Source organism: Amblyomma americanum, chromosome 1 (genome assembly GCF_052857255.1).
Source record: "Amblyomma americanum isolate KBUSLIRL-KWMA chromosome 1, ASM5285725v1, whole genome shotgun sequence".
Classification (NCBI taxonomy): domain Eukaryota; kingdom Metazoa; phylum Arthropoda; class Arachnida; order Ixodida; family Ixodidae; genus Amblyomma; species Amblyomma americanum.
In genome coordinates, this window is record NC_135497.1 from 251066865 (window position 1) to 251085814 (window position 18950).

The following is an 18950-nucleotide window of genomic DNA, read 5'->3' on the forward strand; positions in this document are numbered from 1 at the left end:
CCAGGACGTGCAAAGCAACATTGCTGCCACCAGGAGGCGGCCGTGTCTTTGGTTATCGGTTCGCAGGCCCACTCGTCGGTGGAGCGCGCAGCCCTGCTGGCCAGCGTGCGCTTCCACGTGCTCAACACGGACGGCCAGCTGGCCGTGCGGGGTGAGACGCTGCGCGCTGTCGTCCACGAGGACCGCCGCATGGGATTCATACCGATGGCGGTAATTAACGTCGCCGATCGCGCAGCCTGCATACGCCCCCCTGCCCCCCCCCCCCCCCCGCCCCCCACCCCTTTGTGCTATTCCGCTCGCAGTAGAGGAAACAGCCTGTCACCCATTCTCTATCTCGTATACCCTGAGCAATGCCGGCAGTTTCTTTAGCTGAGATGAGTCCGGTACGCCAACTCTCCACCTCTAAGGCGCGTCTTTATTGATGGGCGCAGTAAATACCTCTCTAAAATCAGTTCCCCCGTTAGCTTTATGCCACTTCGCGGCAAACACACCCTTCTCTATTTTTTGCAGTCTTTCGCAACGCACCCTAACTTAGTTCCTTGATGTTTTAGTATCCTCTTAGAAGAAGAAAATAAAACTACGCACTGGCTAAAGAAAAGCCGTTGGGCATACAGATTTTTTTTCTCCTTTTTTTTTGCGTGCATGTCCCACAGACCGATGCAATTAAGATACGCTTCCATTTTTGCTAATCACAACAACAATTGCAAACTCTTCCTCTCTCTTATGAGCATGACAGCAAGCTTACTTATACAGGCCTCGCCAAACTGTTGATACAGAAAGCTGACACTCCAAAACCTGAAACGCACCTCGGGAAGTGCTGTCAGAAATTAATTGGAAAGGGACCGGCTTATCGAATACTGCCTGCGTTCAGCATCCCCCCCCCCTTCCCCATATTTAGGGTCTTTCGTTTTCGAGTGGCACCCGATCTCACCCGATCCTTGCACTCTAAACAGAAATCGAGTTAAACCCGATTTCCGACCAGAACATGCGCCTTCAAGAGAGCATACGTTTTCCAGTGCACAACGCTGAAGACACCGCTTAAAAGTTAGCCAATATATATTGTGTTCATTCCAGAGGGGTGTTCTTGGTCGACTTAATCTTGAATCTCTTTTAACGCTGGTTATTCATGACGCGGCTGAAGTAGGGGATAAGCTGGAAAAGTATGTTTTAGAAGCGAGAGGCTAAAACACGGCCGTGTATACTGACCACACCTTTTACTGGCATCATCGTATCACGCTCTATTCACGCTAGTAACGCCTAGCTCTAATGATCTTACACGTTTAAAATGGCCGTTGTGATTTTTGAAGCACTGTTTTCTCAGCGTACAACGGTAGGCGTGATATTGCACGGACACAGAGGTGCTGTGTATGAAATGGATAATGTACTGTACGAAATAATTGTAATGTATGAGGAAAAAAAACTGATTTGGAAAACTGTTTTTGCAATGAAACCTGCACCCGCCGCGGTGGCTCAGTGGTTAGGGCACTCGACTACTGATCCGGAGTTCCCGGGTTCGAACCCGACCGCGGCGGCTGCGTTTTTATGGAGGAAAAACGCTAAGGCGCCCGTGTGCTGTGCGATGTCAGTGCACGTTAAAGATCCCCAGGTGGTCGAAATTATTTCGGAGCCCTCGACTACGGCACCTATTCTTCCTTTCTTTCACTCCCTCCTTTATCCCTTCCCTTACGGCGCGGTTCAGGTGTCCAACAATATATGAGACAGATACTGCGCCATTTCCTTTCCCCAAAAAACCAATTATTAATTATTATTAATGAAACCTGCCATTTCCACGTTATTGTCAAGATAACGAGCAAAAGATGTGGCATTTTATCTCCAGCACGAAAACGAGCGCTTGCAGTAGATCATCCTTTGCTAAAAAAAAAAAATGACCGGAGAAAACTTGAACAGTGGAAGTTTTTGTTGAACAACCCGATTTGTACCCGAATTTGAGCTAAAAAAATATTTCCCAATTTTACCCCCCCCCCCCCCCATTGCTGCATTTCAGAAAAAATAAACCCCGAAAACGAAGGGCCCTACATATATTGCGAAAGGCCGAGCTTCGGCCGCAACGTTGACTGTTAAAAATTGTTTCTGGAAGAAGCGTATTGAAGCTTTGTGTAGTACTCGTATACGTACTCACTTTTCGATGCGAAAAATTAACGCGGTTGGCGCGTGAACGCAGTGAATAGCGCTGGAAACTTACCTAGGTTTTTCATACATCTCTGAGTACTTTTACGAAAGCAGGATGAAGGAATAAAAAAAAGACTCTGGCTCATATCTTTTGAACGCGGTTTTGACAGCCAGATATGGGTCACGGCTGATCAGCTACCAAACTACATGAGCGTTTCCTAATTTTCTGCATCTGCTTCTTTCCCAAAGGACAGTTTGATTTGCCTTTCCTAGCTTCCTCCTCTTATTTTCTTTTTCAGATGGTTGCCACCCTGGGGACGACCAATTCCTGCGCGTTCGACAACCTCGCTGAAATTGGAGCTGTCTGCAAGTTTCCTGCACACTGCTTTCTTTGTTAAAGCACTGCCAGAAGCTGTCGTCCCTCCTTGACAATGCAGGGATATAGGCAAAAAAAGCAGAATGCTTTCAACTCTCGCAGCAGGCAGCAGAAAACGCGCGCAGCCGTTGCAAATAATCGCTGAGAGCTGGCGCCTAATTGCTATTTCCTCATCCGCAGGCGAAGCGGAAAGCCTGTGGCTTCACGTTGACGCAGCGTATGCCGGATCCGCTTTCATATGCCCGGAGTTCAGGCACTACATGAAGGGAGTCGAGGTTAGATTTGCTGAATTTTGGCTACCTGAATAATGGGCTTGCTTGAGCTACCACGTTGCCGCATGAGCCTTCTTTCTATTCCATTTCAGCACGTGTCGTCCTTCAGCATGAACCCTCACAAATGGCTTCTTGTCAACGTGGACTGCTCAGCGATGTGGTAAGAAAAAGTTTACTAGTTGCTCATCTCAGGCTCACGGAACAGTGAGTAGCGAAAGAGGCAAGGCTGAAGGAGCAGCGTCCCCAGTATGTGAGAGGTAGCAGGTTGGCAAACAGTTAATAAAAACAACGACAAAAAACTCTCACCCTTCAAATTAGCTGAATCAGAAAAAACATGTCGCTAATTCCACGTGTGCAAAAAGGAAAGACTTCGCGGAATCATACTAAGTAATGGTCAGCAAGCTTCGCTCAGCGTCGGGGCTTGACCGGCTTGACCTTGACTGTAGAGTTGCGTTGAGGAAGTGACGCCCTTGAAATCGAGCGAGACCAGGAATGGGTTATGTGCATTTCCAGCATGTTGCCAGAGTCAACGCAAAGAATCATGGGAAAGTCGTCTGCTACCGCTACTTTCAGTTACAACTTCCTCTCCGTGTTCCATTGATTCAACTGTAACAAGGAAACCATGTGGGCTAGTTGGTTTATTTCAGACATAATTTCGCCTGGTGTCTCAAGGTGTCTCGTGATTTCGCTGGTGAAGTTATGTCTGAAATCCATCGCTTCAGTGCAGTCGCGGTGTTTATATCGCTTATTCGACAAATTTATTTGAGCTTCAACATCGCTGACTGTACTACTTCATCGCAAGGTAAATGCATCGTCTCAACTTTGCTTCGTGACGTTCGTAGGAAATACGACCTGGAGTGCAAACCAAGTTAGTAAAAATGGGACGAGGTTATACGTGCTGTACTGAGAGGTGCCGCGCGAGCAGTGGCATATATGGGTCTTTACTACCCCACCTGCAGTGAGGAAAATGCATCTATCGTCAACTGAACTTTACAGGTTCCGGCACTACGCCGGCAAGAAGCGAATATGTAATGACTAATGTTAACCGTTGAACTTGTTCAAATGCACATTGAACTGGCTGCAGTACATACGCACAACAGCCAACATGCACCGGTATATTAACAATAACAGTGCTTATACATTCCGAGACTGTCGATTTCTGCGCTCACGTGATGCATGCACGCATCACGCGCTGGTCTTGCGATGACGCAGTACACTCAACGATGTCGAAACGGAAATAAATTTGTAGAACAAGTGATACCACCACAGCGACTGCAATGAAGCGGTGAAGTAGGGGGAGAGAGGTGTAACCAGGAGTTGCTGGCAGACAATATTCCCGTGATTCTTTGAGCCGACTTATGAAACACACCTTACACATTAGTTTGAGGCTAAAGCGTAAAATCAGAAGCTGTCACTTGCCCTCTGATATAAGGTGCTGTATATGGCACCGGTGGAGCTTTGTTCTATATAAATCATTGCTTGTCGCAAATGTCGCAGCATGTGCCACATGTGACGGCAAGTTCACTCCAACCAAAGGTCTCGCCACACTTTGCATGCCAGTTCGTTCCTGTTTCGATCTCTCAATAACGACCGTTTTCCTGCTAATCTCGCACGAAGGTGGCCTTCAATGGTTGAGTGTTGGAGAAGTTAAATGATCCCCTGGCCTTGCACAAGAGGATAAGAGCGCCCACGGGCGGCATCGTCGAGTAATAATAATAATAATAATAATAATAATAATAATAATAATAATAATAATAATAATAATAATAATAATAATAATAATAATAATAATAATAATAATAATAATAATAATAATAATAATAATAATAATAATAATAGAAGAAATAAAATGAAAGATGTTGCTGAGTATACAAAAATATGAGCAGAAGTTCGCGAACAAAAGTTTAGGAACACTTAAGCTCCGCCCTAAGGGACCCTTCAGCGGGCTGGAGTCCTCTTGAATATCACTTTACAGACAACGACACTGTTGTTTTTTTTTTATTTACCACAACACACACAAGGGCCCCCCCCCCCCCCCTTTGTTCACAAAGTCGAACGAACGTTCCTCAGTGGTCGAGGGGTGGCGCGCCCGGCTCTCGAACCAAGGGGCGGCGGTTCTTGTCCCAGCTCGAACACTCTTCAGCGCAATTGCTTTTCTTTCTCCAGAGGCACTTCGTAATGGTGATGGAATAACGTCACGACCCTGCACACTCATAAGAAATTTTGTATTGACGTCATTAGTAATGTACTGTGTGACCTTGCGGGGTGTTGAAGTACTCGCGCGAGGTCATGTGGTTATGACGTCACAACCCTCTCGACCAATCCTCATTTTTTGGACACGCCAACTACTACGGCGGTTTCTCTTCTGAACGGCACCCTTAACAAGGTCGCGTAAAAGTACCTGAACAAATGGCTTTCATGCGCCCTTTCTGTTTCGTTTCAAGAGAGTCGCACAAAAGATTACCAGGTAAGGCTAATACGAAGATCACTACAGAGCCCTGCAGCCGCACTGTCACTGCGTCGACTGCGCGCTCTAGGCGACCCTAAACGACGAAACTTCCCCCAGTCACCAAACCGAGCTGCGAGTCATGCCTCCCGAACGCCGGTGGCCGTTCTTGACGACATTTAAAAGAGTCGTCATATTTCGCGGAGCACTCCGAAAATTGCACGAGCTCGACGTCATCGAAAAGTGCGTCAGACAGCAATACTGAGGAAAGTAGCGACAACGCCTTTTCGCGTGCAATACCAACGCCAAGCTTTACGTACACGTGAACGTAATGGACCACCGGTGTCCGACGAATGTAGTACAAAGGACTGCCGCTACTGGATGCTCGGATGTCCGATGGACGTTGAGTTTAATGCTGCATACAAACTTCGGACAACCCTGGGACCCTCCCGTGCAAAAAAAGAAAAATCGGCCGAATGAACATCTCACGTATAGTTACGTCTACACCGCACATTCCGACATCCTTTGGATACCAAAATTCAGATGCAAGTTTCCCAGTGATGCCCATGAAGCGTCCAACACCGCATTTGACGTACGTATGGCATCCACTAGTGACCATAGTTCGGATGCTCAGACCTCCGTCGAACAACCAATTTCTACCGTCACCCCCCGGGCGTCCGGAAACGAACACTTCTGGGAACATTTTGTGCCAGCTGCCAAAACATAAATAACGTTGAAAGTAGTAATTCCTTGGCATTATCCGGACACCCAAGGAACAATTAATGTGCCTGTATCTCCCTCAAAACTGTGATGCAATCCTGGAGGCAGGCAATCCCGGAAATCTTGACAGCAGGATACTCTTAAATATTAACAGCTCTAATTAATCTGACAACTCTGCAAGGTACAAAGAGGGCGACAATCGAGCCCTACAACGCAGCGCAACAAGTACGCACCTCACACCATAATGTTTAAGTGATATGAGCTCATCTTCTTATATGCCCATGTGTGAAGGGTGTCCATTATGTGCTAGTGGTGGGTGGTTAATAAGTGACATTTTTAATAAAATTTTTGCGCCATTTATGCAAGCTAAGGCAGGCGCAATTTTAAGACGCTCAAATGCAAAATTTTGTTAAGTTGAAGAGCATCATTACTGTATAAACAGTGGACAAAAACTGGGACGCAACGCTAGAAACATACTTCTACTGTTGTAGTTGACACCATCAGCTTCCAGTAGAGGTTCCCCCTCTCTCTGATCCTTAACATCTCGTCCCATCGATGGAACACTATCTACCGACTCATTGCTGTCAGGCAGTGATTTTTTAATGAATTTCGCTTTTCTGACCGCATTTCAAAATGTCTACGGAGAGAAGTCCTAGAGGTGTGATTCCCGCAGGCGTCTCGATTCGGCCGGCCGTTTCCGGCCGTATTTCGCTCTTCCGTGGATGTCAGGATTCGGTACGGAAATACGGATCTTAGTCGGGCGTCCGTCGGGCATCGCTGGCCGTATAATTTCGCGGGCAATGGCAATAGCTGCAGTTATTGCCTCCCATTTGAAACTTGTGAAGGTCACTGATTTCTCGAGTGACATGGCTCGCGTGTCGGAGATCCCTGCTATGTGATTCTTGGATTGATACCTGTTTTAAAGCGAAAGCTTTACTACTCCAGCCAGCGAGCCATTCCGGCTCGTCGCGCACTTTAGCCGTATGCGCGGTCCCACGAACGACCTTGAGCCGCCGTTGCCTAGCAACACCGCAGCCGCGCTCCTACAGATGGCGCCGCCATCGACGCTGCTGCCATCGCCGCTCACTCCACCAGATGTGCTCCGCTGGGGTAGAGGGAGAGGAGGCGTCACCTCCCGGGGGTATATATATATATATATATATATATATATATATATATATATATATATATATATATATATATATATATATATATATATATATATATATATATATATATAGACAAGGTAAACGGCGACTGCGTTTTATGGAGGAAGAACGCTAAGGCGCCCGTGTGCTGTGCGATGTCAGTGCACGTTAAAGATCCCCCGGTAGTCGAAATTATTCCGGAGCCCTCCACTACGGCACCTCCTTCTTCCTTCACTCCCTTGTCCCTTCCCTTACGGCGCGGTTCAGGTGTCCAACGATATATGAGAGATACTGCGCCATTTCTTTTCCCAAAAACCAATTATTATTATTATTAAACGAAATGAGGGGCTCGTTTGACAAACATATGAAGGAAGCCAACAGTTACCGAAACCATGGTGCACAGGGGAATGTTTCTATTGTTCTCTTTAATTTTTTTAATGCTACGATTAATCTGTTGCTTAAAGAAAATTAATTATAAACCAGCATAAAAAACAACCATGCCACCGGTGGGATCCGAACCCATGACCTGCGAATATCGCGTCCGGTGCTCTACCAACTGAGCTACGGCGACGGCTGTCCAAACTGCTGTTGTCGTGGGTATTTATGTTTATTGCGTGTAAGCGAACCTTGAGTGTTCACCAGTGCCACCCTCGTCCATAGCGGTGAACGTAGCACGTCCTGTATTACCGCGAATGTGTCGTAGAACGTCATATAACGGCGAGGGCGGAAACTGTGCGAGAGTATATATATATATATATATATATATATATATATATATATATATATATATATATATATATATATATATATATATATATATATGCCGGATGGATGGATGGGTGGGTGGGTGGGTGGATGGATGGATGGATGTAAGGAAGGAGCGTCCCCTTTGAAACGGGGCAGTGGTAGTTGCCACCATGCTCAGTTTTTTTCCTTTATTTTTGTTTAACTCTGTTGTAAGTTGCTAATAAAATTCGCCATTTTCTTTAAAATACGCCTTCCTACACTTTTAAACTTGTGTCACCTCTCTGCTTTTGATCCACCAATCCTCCAATCGCTTTTTGCTAATTTCCATCGCAGATTTATTTACATGACTATTGTTATCTCTAAACCCCAGGGCCTCAGGAAGGGTGACTGTGCCTGCATTGACGTCGGGATGGATGCCATCACATTTTAGAATGAGGTGTTCTATTTTTTCTACAGATTTACTACACACAGCACATGCGTCATCTTCTTCGTTAAATTTTTTTCTGTAGCTGCGTGTTCTAAGACACCCTGACCTAGCTTCAAAGAGGAGGGCACTGCCTCTTGAGTTATCATAAAACGTTTGCTTCCTGATCTGCCTTTTCCAGTATCGATATAGTTCTACACTATGTTTCTTTTCCATTGAATCTATCCTATTTTTACCTTCGAGGAGCGGTAGGGTCGCAGCGCCACGATCGCGCAGCGGAGGCATACAAGAAACACCCCCAGCGCGCAGGCGCCGTACCACGGCCGGTCTCTAGGGGAGCGCGCTCTTTTCTTCGCGCCCGCGCCCGCCTCGAGACCGGCCGTGGCTGTAGAAAGCGCGCGCCGCCGCCGCTTCTCGAGCCTGGCCGTGCCTCTAGTCCCCACCCTCCACAGAGCGGCGAGGGGGGCGCGCGCATCGAGACACGTACCCTAGTTTGATCGACGCTCGCGCGGTACGGTTAAAGCATTGGCCGGATGTACGTCTGCTGCCTTCGCGGCAAACAGCCCAGTGAAACTGACAACCACGCAGTAAAGCGTATTGCTCAGCACACACAGAGGCAGAGTATAGGCATCCGACACAGCCACTGCCTTCTGGCTTTGACAGGATTGGAAGTTATGTCCCTTGCAACCCGAAGTATTGCGGCGGAAACAACGTGGCACATTTCAGTTCATAAGTTTTTACTGAGATAACAAATATTTATCTTTGCAAAACATGTCCATACGTTTAGGAAACTGAACATTGCACGTGCGCTCATACTAATTATCAGAGAAAAAAAAGTGCAGCGAATGACCGCGCCCATGCGGGACAAATTCATAGTCCAGAAAGAGTGAATTTCCGCGGGGCATCCACTGGCCCGCTGCCGGCGGATGTCCTAACGCTGATATCCATTCTGGGCCACAAACGCCCGGACCTAAACGGAATGTCCGGCGGATATTTGCGGTCCACTGGGAAGACCCGAAGCGGATTACTGCCATTAGCGTGAGGCATCGACGGCGGTGCGAACATAGAGGAAGTCTGCCGAACTTTCCGAGAACAAAACGAAGGCCTCTACGATTCCTTCGAGGCGCGCATATTCTATCGCATTTCCTCAGGAGAATGCGTCGAATCCGAGCTCGGCGCGCAAGTGCGCCGTCTCCGGCGAGGAGTTCCTGACAGCTCGGCCGCTGCTCCGATAGGCGTTGATCGGTATTTGTGGCTCGGAGCTTCTGTTGGTCGACCAATGCGGCATTCTTTTTTTTTCGTTTCCTGAAGTTGGGGGCTGACCTCCACGACGTATCAACCAGTATGCAAGTAAATACGGCATAGTGCGGTTTAGTTTCCGCATAATATTCCATTTTAACCCGAGGGGCGACTTTTCACTTCTATTTTCGGTTAAAAAAAACGCGTTATTTTACAGCGATAGCTGTTAGGCGCCCGTCCCTGGCTTGCGCGTCGTAGTCGTCCGGCATCGTCGCCGTAACCGGTGGGCGCGTTAATGACATCCGCCCACCACCTGGTGGATGTCATTAACGACCGGTCATTAACGCACTCACCTTATGTCACGGTCAATCTTGGTCGCATAAGCCAACGGGTGGATCTGTTTGGAGCAGCCGCCTGCCATTGCAGGGGTGCATCACTCGACCACTATACCATTGCGATATGAGGTCACTGTACCTTTTCTACCTCAAAATATCCTCTAAACGCTTAAACAGCTATCACTGAATCTCGCGTTACATATTCGTAATTCCGTCCTGTGAGTTTTTTTTCTTCTGCGCTGCAAGACCTGGCGCGATATACGATCTCACCTCTGAGTTTAGCGCGCGTTTTAGAGTCTAGAATTGTTATCTCTGTTTGTTCCTTATCTACAAAGGAGAATTATTAATGACTGACGTATCGCTATTAATGAAACTCTGGTAGCAGCTTTCTTCTGAAGCTGTATACAGTTCGCTATAGTATTTCTCGGATGCGCAATGGGTGTGCTGTCTCGCGCTCACTATCTCTCTCCATCGCACATAAACACGCTCATTTTCCCGTATTTTGACCCCAAACAGGTTCAGAAAAAGGAGCGACATCGAGGAAGCGTTCAAAGTCAACCCCATTTATCTCAGGCACGACAACGAAGGGGGCAAGGTTCCCGATTACAGGGTGCGTGTACTGCACGGTCTCTGGTGCTTTCTTGCCGTCCAGGTTATCTGTCGCTTCTCACAGGTTCCACGATATCGTTTCAGCACTGGACCATTCCACTCGGTAGGCGGTTCCGCTCCCTCAAACTCTGGTTCGTGTTCCGGTGCTACGGGATCAGCGGTCTGCAGGCCCACATCCGACGCGTAAGTCACTGCGGTATTAACGAATGCTGGCCAAGCCATTGAAGGGGACCGCTCAGGCGATAAGGCGAGTAAGGTCCCTCCGATATGAACGGAAGCAACCAGCTTGCACAAAGATACGAATCTTCGGGTTCTCTACTGAAGTTGAAAATGACTTTTGGATATTACACGTCAAGAGGAAAATTAGTTCGGAAAGAGATAAAGCATGCTCGTCGCACGTAATTATGGAGCAATCGGTTGAATGCTCAAGCTTTGTTCCAATTCATATTGGGGGGACCTGTAAATCTCGCAATTATTCTGCTTCAGCTTATGTGGTTGTTGTGCAGCACGTAGATCTCGTTTTTCTTTTTTCAGCGTCTCCCTTTTAAACACGCCTGCACGAAATTCCTAATTTTCTGCTTCACTTACAGAAAAGCGTTTCAATCCGTCGCTTGTGTCTTCATGAGAATATTGTTGTCAGCGTCATATTTTCACTTGGTAAGCGCCTCTGCTGCAGTGCCTCAAACAGTTATTGATTTTGCCGCATTCATTAGTCTTAACGATGGTTCCCCTGAACTTACAACTTCCTGGGTGATAAGTGGGTGATAAGGGTAGGCAAACGAAAGAAGACAACACTCACTGAAAGCCAGCCTTAATGCCGTGTCCTCCCCATTTGATCACCTTCTCCCTGGCACATGGGTATAACAGGGCGGTCCGTGTCCGCCGCTATGGTTATGGGCGGCGCTGGCGGAGGCCATGGCTTGGATCCCACCGGCGACGTGGCTGGCTTCCACTTTCCATAAAAGTATACTCTATCTAAACGTATTTCCCACCTTAATAAGCGCCACGTTTAGTTACACTCCTTGTTTTCTCTTGATATCAGTGAGTGTTGGTTTCGTTCGTATGTATATTATTGGGGTCAGAAGAGCCCAGGAGGCATCGCCGCTGACTCAAATCCATCGCCGCGTCCCCAGCATCATATACTGGTGCGGAAATAGCGAATCCATTTAGCGCGCCAAGAGATGCTCTGGAAGCATTGGCTTTGCTTCCCTTGTGCTTGGTGCGAGAAGGAGCCCACACGATGAGTTTACAAGCTGGCGCGCCATTTTGATAAGGCGACCGCCGTCAAGCTTCATCTTTCTGCCGTGGCGTTGTTTCCTGTATCGAGACAAAGGGTAGGAACACTGTTCCGGGGACATTTTCGAACGACCGACCCTCAAGCAGGAATGGACACGGAGATAGAAAAAAAAATATCGCTGCGAGTGATGTTTTTTTTTTTTTTGCGCGATCGCTGGTCCTATAGGCACTTCTGTGCCCGATAGAACAGTCACAGCCAGAATGATACGGAGCGCGCTTCGGCGTTCCAATCATTGTTTCGTGATGCGTAAAGGAAACAGGAAGGTTTTCTGCGCTAATGTACAAGCACACCGGCAGCACTTATTTGCATATGTGTCGAGCAACGCTCAATTTTAGCTCGAGGGAAATTTGATCGCCGATGCGTGCTCCGTCCGCATTATTCTGGCTGCTACTGCGTATCCATAGCCAGCCCCTCATCTCCTCAACCTTGTCTTCCGAAGGGTACAGAAAAAAGCCAATGGGTAGAGCCCTCTCTATAACGGTCATATTTATAACGAAAACTCGCTTAGTACGAACTCAGCCTCAGACAGAACTAACGTCCGCAGACGCGGAACTCGGTTACAGTGAACACGCGGGCACGACGAACTTGCGTGCGAGGACGCGCAGGCTGTGGCCTTTTGCCGCCGAGGCACGTGAGCATCATAGCTTGCATCTTTCACTTCCCACTGCGGTGCAGCGTGAAAAAGACGCAGTAAAACGAAAAGAAAGTCGGCCACATGAGCGCAACATTACATTGGCTCATACCAACGCTGCCTGGATACTCACAGGCAATGTTGCCCACACACGTTTCGCGGTCACTGCCTGGAGCCTGTGCCTCGTGGCACGGATGGAAAGGGGAGAGGGGTTCTCTATGGTGAACGCTGCCCGCCCTTTGCGCGTGCCTCAAACGAACCGCGAGAAGCAAAGTATCTCCTCTTGCGCTTGAGCGCGTTCTTCGATCATAAGTTTTAGTTCCCGCCGTATGTGCCGGCCCTCCAGTTCCCTCCCTGGAAGCTAGGTGAGACGTCACTTGGTTGAGCCGGCTTGCAAAGTCTACGTCGCTGTCCACTGCCTCGACAGCTGGCAGTTCCTTTGGTATGGGGTCTGCGTGAAACTCGCCGAGTGCTCATGTCGAAAAACTGTCATAGGCGAAAAACTGGTTCACGCTAGTTATAACAAAACTGCGTGAAATGTTTAATTGCGCTCAAGAACTTACCGGTGAGCACGCACGCACATCGGGATGGTGCGCGCTCCTCCCCAAAGCGATCGCTAGTGTTGCGTGGCTCCCACATCTACCAACCAGTTGTTGTGGGAACCCACAGCTGGTACTCATTTGTTGCCTTGAGCCCACTGCCGACCGAAGGGGTAGCGAGGCGTAGGGCCTTTGGCGCTCGGACATCGGGAGGTGGTGGCCAAGGCAGACAAAAACTTTTCTCATTGCAGAAATAAAAAATGGGAGCTCCCTATGCTGGACACAACACGCGCTTTCATACGCTTTCACGACGCCTATACGGAAGTCCATCACTCCCTATAGGAGGAAAGTTTGTCATATCAAATGATCACGTGACACTGCTCACTGACACAAGAAGCTCCGACCATTTTGCTGATGGTTTGATATGTTCTGAAATCACTGCATGTTCCACATCGTTTCGATATGAGTTGGCTTTTCGCCACATCTCCTTGTCTTCACACTCTTTTTTTGATGCTCAGTACTGCACACGTTTCAGAGCGAATTATTCTGGCATAGATTTTATTTCTGGTTTCAATACAATTTGTAATCACTGCACACCGTTGCCATTTTGCCACCTGCCTTTGTCTTTATACTAATTTTTTTACCTTTCGTTCTGTTCACTTCTGAACGCATCGCTGTAACATCATCACCTAGGTTTGAATTTATGCTGCTCTTAATTTTCACCGTCATTAAGATGGGATACCGATATTATTAGCCTCTAAATAGGGCACTGCGTGTACCTTCGTTTCTATGTGATGAAGGCCGGACGCAAGGCCTAAACGTGAAATAAATAGCTTCCTCACCGATCGGACCTTTTTCGAAATGTATTTCTACAACCGGGCCCTCCTCTTTTACACGTTTTATACACCAGGTGTTTCGGGGAAGTCCGCCAATAATATTACAAGTAGCTTAAAAACGAGAGATTTCTGTGGCATACTAGAGTTGGCGGACACTACAAAAGAGGCGAATCAGGTAACTATAGTAAACTACTTAACTAAATTCTAATAGTTAGCTTTTTACAGAGAAGCGCCAGGTTGCAATTAAAGATTTTTAGCTGGCAATTAGTAATATCTATATATTTTTATAGAATTTCGAAAGCGCGATTACCCTAGTCGCTGTCGCCCAACAAATTTGAGCCATTTCTCGCGCCATTCGAAAGCTGCTCGCCTGTGGAATGCGAACGACGACGTCCATCAAAGCGCGTCACTCTATGGCGCACGTACGTGACCACTTCTCCCCTGCAGCGAGGAGCGGAGAGCATCGCAGCGCAGGCGGGACAGAGATTGTCAGGTGGCACGTGCGCTACGGAGTGACGCGTTTTTATGGGCGTCGTTGTTCGCATTCCACAGGCGAGCAGCTTTCGAATGGCGCGAGAAACGGCTCAAATTTGTTAAACCACTGTGGCGAGAGTAAAAGCGTTTTCTAACTTCTAAAAACTGATATGCATATTACTTACGACGGGCTACACAGCTATCAATAAATAAGGAGCGTAGCACTAATAGTTCAAAACTAAACTATTTAATATTAGTTAAACAGCCTGCTAGCCAGCACGTCTTAGCTGTATTTTGACAACGCTTTGCCAAAAAAAGCGATCTCCTAATTAAAAAAAAATAGCAGTGGCTTAGCTCGGCTATGCCAGGATATACGTAGCGTGAGCTACGCTGTGCCGCTGAGCAGCAACTTCGCTCTCCTTCTCCATGGCTATACCACACTGGCAAACGCCCCGCTATATGTATACCCCCTGATACCTCTGCGCATGCGCACAAAATGAGAGGCGCTATCAAGCGGCTCCGGCGCAGCGTCAGACTTGGCTACTGCGCAACGGAGGCACACAGCTGGGCACGCGCCGGCGCCAGTGCGTCTGTCGCGGCTATGAAGTCACTCCTCTGGAATGCGCAGACCGGCGACGCCCGCGCGGCGGCGGCGGCTCCGGCGCGACAGCTGTGCGCCGTGTGACGTCACTGCTCCTCGCGCATGCGCAGCACGGCTCTCCAGGAGCCACACGAAACTACTCAACCTCGGCTAGTGTAGTTCACTCTACAAAAGGCCAAAAATTGCTGACAGTCTTAGGCGAAAGAACCCGTATAATAAATTGAAGCTGTCCATTTGAGCTTATTGTGCCAACACAGCATGCGCAAGATTTTCAAATCTTATCTGACAACGCCGCTCGCATAATTGTGCTCAATGTTTCTTCGCAGCAAATTAATCTCGCAAGAGAATTCGAGGCCCTGGTGAATGAGAACAAGAACTTCGAAGTTGTAGTTCCTGTCACAATGGCCCTGGTGTGTTTCAGGTTCAAGGTATGTAAAATAATTTTTTGTGCATGATCGACATCCATGCATTTGCATATTATAACTAAAAAAGAATAATGCTTACAGTGTAAAGTCCAGACACTATTACCTAAAGCATCACTTGCTTTCATTTGTTAATCACTACATAGAGCACTTAACTGGGAGCATTGCACCAACAGAATCAACAAAATGATGCAGTTTATTAAGGAATGTGTTCACACAATAAATAATGGCAGTGGTCCCTGGTTTTTATCAACGGACCGTTAAAGTGAGAACATGTCCGACTCAGCACAAGACCATTGGTTACCACAACGAGCCAACATATCTGGCCTACTGACTTTCCCCAGCATGCCGCCCCAATGACCCTTTCGCTGCAACATCCATGCTGCCCCATTCCCTCTCACACGTTCCCACTAAGGCCGAAGCCAAGCCCGCGCTCATCCTCATCACCACGATCCCTTCCCTCCGAGACCTTCCACATGCTACATTGACGCAACGTTACTATCTCATTCGTGGCTCTACCGCTCCCCCTCTCTCCCCTTTGATTCCCCCATCACTTCCGCTGCTGGACGTTACTCCATATCTTCCCCGTGAGAACTCGAACCGGCGGCAATCGTTCATGGGGCACAAGAGCTCACCCTCCTTCCTGCCTTCCCAGTACAGTCCGGGCATGGGCAGTATGCATGCACTTTTGATACTGCAACCTCTGTCCGTAAAGCTTCGAGACTGGTTTATTTTCTTCTCTAGAAGTGATTCCCCAAAACAAATGTTGGTGCGTATGTGTAGCGCTATCTTTTCGGGCTAACCTGAGCTATTTATATTACTTGCTGTGGCAGCCGCTAGATGGCACTACATGTAAAAAATACGCTGTCACAAGTCGTCTGCGCATTCTACTGTCAGTGAATGCGGAGAGATGTACGTTCACCTCGAACAGCCTGTAAACATAAAATTCTGTGTGAAGCTTCGCAAGACAGCCAGACAGACGTATGAGCTCCTTCGTGATGCTTACGGCAACGAGACATTATCGCGGGCGCGAGTTTTCCAGTGGCACAAGAGGTTCGTTTCGGGGAGAACGTCGGGGGAAGACAACACAAGGCAGGGGCGGCCTTCAACCTCACGGAATGAAAACAACGTGGCTCGGATCATAGAAATCGTACAGCAAGACTGCACCATTAAATTCCACGTGCTATCAGATGTTCTAAACATTAGTAAGACAACATGCCACCAAATTTTGCGCGAGAACTTGGGGAAACAGAAAGCTGAATGCCAGACTTGCGCCGCACTCCCTCACACAGGACTAGAAGGACACGCGGGTATCAGTGAGCGCTGATTTGCTCTGCGAGGCAGAGAAGGATGCTGCATTCGTCGACAGCATCACTGCTGAAGACGGTGTTTTGAATACTATCCTCAAACAAAGAGGCAGAGCGCCGAATGGCGGTCCGCAAGCTCTCCGGCGTTGAGAAAGGTGCGACGACAGAAGACCAAAACAAAGACGATGCTGATAGTTTTTTTCGATTCCAGAGGTGTCATACGCCGCAAGTTCGTCCAACAAGGGCAGACGGTGAATCAGGAGTTTTATATCCGCCTGCTCCAACACATGCGTGATGCACAGTGCTGCGACGCCGTCGCCCTGACTTATGGGCATCTGGACAATGGAGCCTTCTTCACGATAACGCAAGGCAACACACTGCTCTCAGCGTGACAAAATTTCTCGCCATGCACAGCATTACTGTACTTCCTCATCTGCCATACTCGCCTGACCCCTCCCCATGCGATTTTTTTTTCCTGTTTCGTCGTGTGAAGAGAACCCTAAAAGGTCGTTTGATGGGGAGCGTGGAGGCCATTCAAGACGCCACGACAAAGGAGCTGACAGCCCTGCCAAAAGAAGCGTTTTCCAGCTGTTTACAAGACCTCAAGAAGCGTTGGAAGCTGTGAATAGACTGCAAGGGAGACTATTTCGAAGGGGTTCTGCACAAATGATTTCAGTGTTAAACGCATTTTTTAATAGACTCAGTCTCGTAACTTTATGGACAAACGTATGTTTAGATACATTTTGTGTATATAAGCATTAGATATTGCTTGACAAAAATGAAAGTATGGGAGTATCGGCGTCGAAAACATATCTTTAGAGTATCATGTATTTTAAAAATACTCGACACTAAAAAGAAAAGGAAGCGTGCCGCTGATTTTGAGGCTGTTGTGAATCAAACTTTAGGCCGGCGGCGCTCGCTCAGCCGGTAGAAAAAAGGGAAGAATTAGGAAGAAATGATGCCAATGACGTCGGCCCAGACAGTTGTCTTTCTTTCTACGTTCGTTATTTAGCAGAGAGACTACATATATGTCGTGCTTGTGCACACTTGTTGACAGAAGGAGACAGGCTCACCACTGTGGTAGCAACAACACCCTTCACCCCTATTTCAAGTTGCGGCGGTTGCCAGCAGAAATGGAAGACTTCTTATTTAGGTCTTCATTTGTAAGATCCTGTTCGCATAACGTTATGATTTTAGTGCGAAAGCACTTCTCGGGGTCAAACCCAACCAAGAATCTTGTGGCAGCGCGAACAGATCAGCTCCGCCACTGCACGAGAGCACTAGGCTATCTCCGCAGCTGAATACGCCTCATGTTGAACTACAACACTCTCTCGCGCTGTGCAGTGCTGCTGTGCATATTCTCGTCTTCAACTTCCATCTGCGGCGCGAACAGATCAGATGAGCTTAACCTCGATCAGAGCTTAATCTGAGTCTAAAATCGTCGCCAGACGTGACGACGACCCATCAAAGCGAAACCATGAGCCAACGAGGCTAAGCATATGTTTTCGCCCGTCTACTCGGTTTAATTACCTTAACACCCTACCACTTTTTTTTTTGCTGCTCAAGTCGGTCTCCTTCGGTGTGCTGGTTTACTGAATGTTCTTCTGCAGGCTGTCGCTTAGGTCTTGTTGAAGTCCTTATGCCCCAAATCAAAGGCTCTAAGGTTGGATACATACAAGAGGCTGAAGTTTGAGGTGATATCTTATGTTCACACGGTCCCGCAAGCCCTAAAGAGGGCTGCCAGAAAATTGGGTGTTGAAGCTCATTTTTCCGCGCCCTGCAAACTGTCCCGCTTGTGCTCATTAACCAAGAAATATGGACAAAAGAAGGCTGGGTATGGCACCAACCACAGAAACAAGTTTGTGCCTTGCAGAACGAACGTCATCTATGAGATTCCGCTGACAAATAGCAAAGCGTTTATACGCCAAACGGGCCACTGCATTAAGAAATGATTACTAGAGTACGCCAACACCTTAGATGCAACACATGGACAATGTGTACCTGAACACTTCAAGTACTGCATGCGCGACGACGAAGCATGCACGCCATTTTCAGGCCAAACAAATATTATCGGTGGTGCGAAAGAACGAAAGGAAAGCTAGATTCTTGAAGCCTTGCAGGCAGCGAGATTTGGCCCTGAGAAATGTGCAAGTGAGGCTACCACCCACTTGTACACTTTCTTGGCTTGAGAAGGTGATTGCGCGTTTGATGGCATGCGTTTGGTGCTCATGCGCTTTGTTTTTGAAGGAAAAAAAGGAGGCGCTGTCGCAATTAAACCAGTTGTTAGCCTGCGCTCGTCCCGTGTGATTCTTTTCTGTGTCCCGTCCGTTGCACAGTTTTTATGTTTAAAGAATGTCGCTCCAACTAGCCTCGCATCGCACTCTTCTGGGAGAAATC

At 47.8% G+C, this 18950-nt stretch overlaps 1 protein-coding gene across 1 annotated transcript in view; it reads left to right on the forward strand.

Moving 5' to 3' along the window:
* Positions 1 to 18950, forward strand: part of LOC144114921 (aromatic-L-amino-acid decarboxylase-like) — a 74992-nt gene that overhangs the window by 41229 nt on the left and 14813 nt on the right. The window contains exons 6-12 of the mRNA XM_077648951.1: positions 67 to 210; positions 2430 to 2496; positions 2687 to 2781; positions 2871 to 2938; positions 10354 to 10447; positions 10531 to 10629; positions 15151 to 15252. Of these exons, the coding sequence (XP_077505077.1) occupies positions 67 to 210; positions 2430 to 2496; positions 2687 to 2781; positions 2871 to 2938; positions 10354 to 10447; positions 10531 to 10629; positions 15151 to 15252 (669 nt within the window). The remainder of the gene's footprint in view (positions 1 to 66; positions 211 to 2429; positions 2497 to 2686; positions 2782 to 2870; positions 2939 to 10353; positions 10448 to 10530; positions 10630 to 15150; positions 15253 to 18950) is intronic.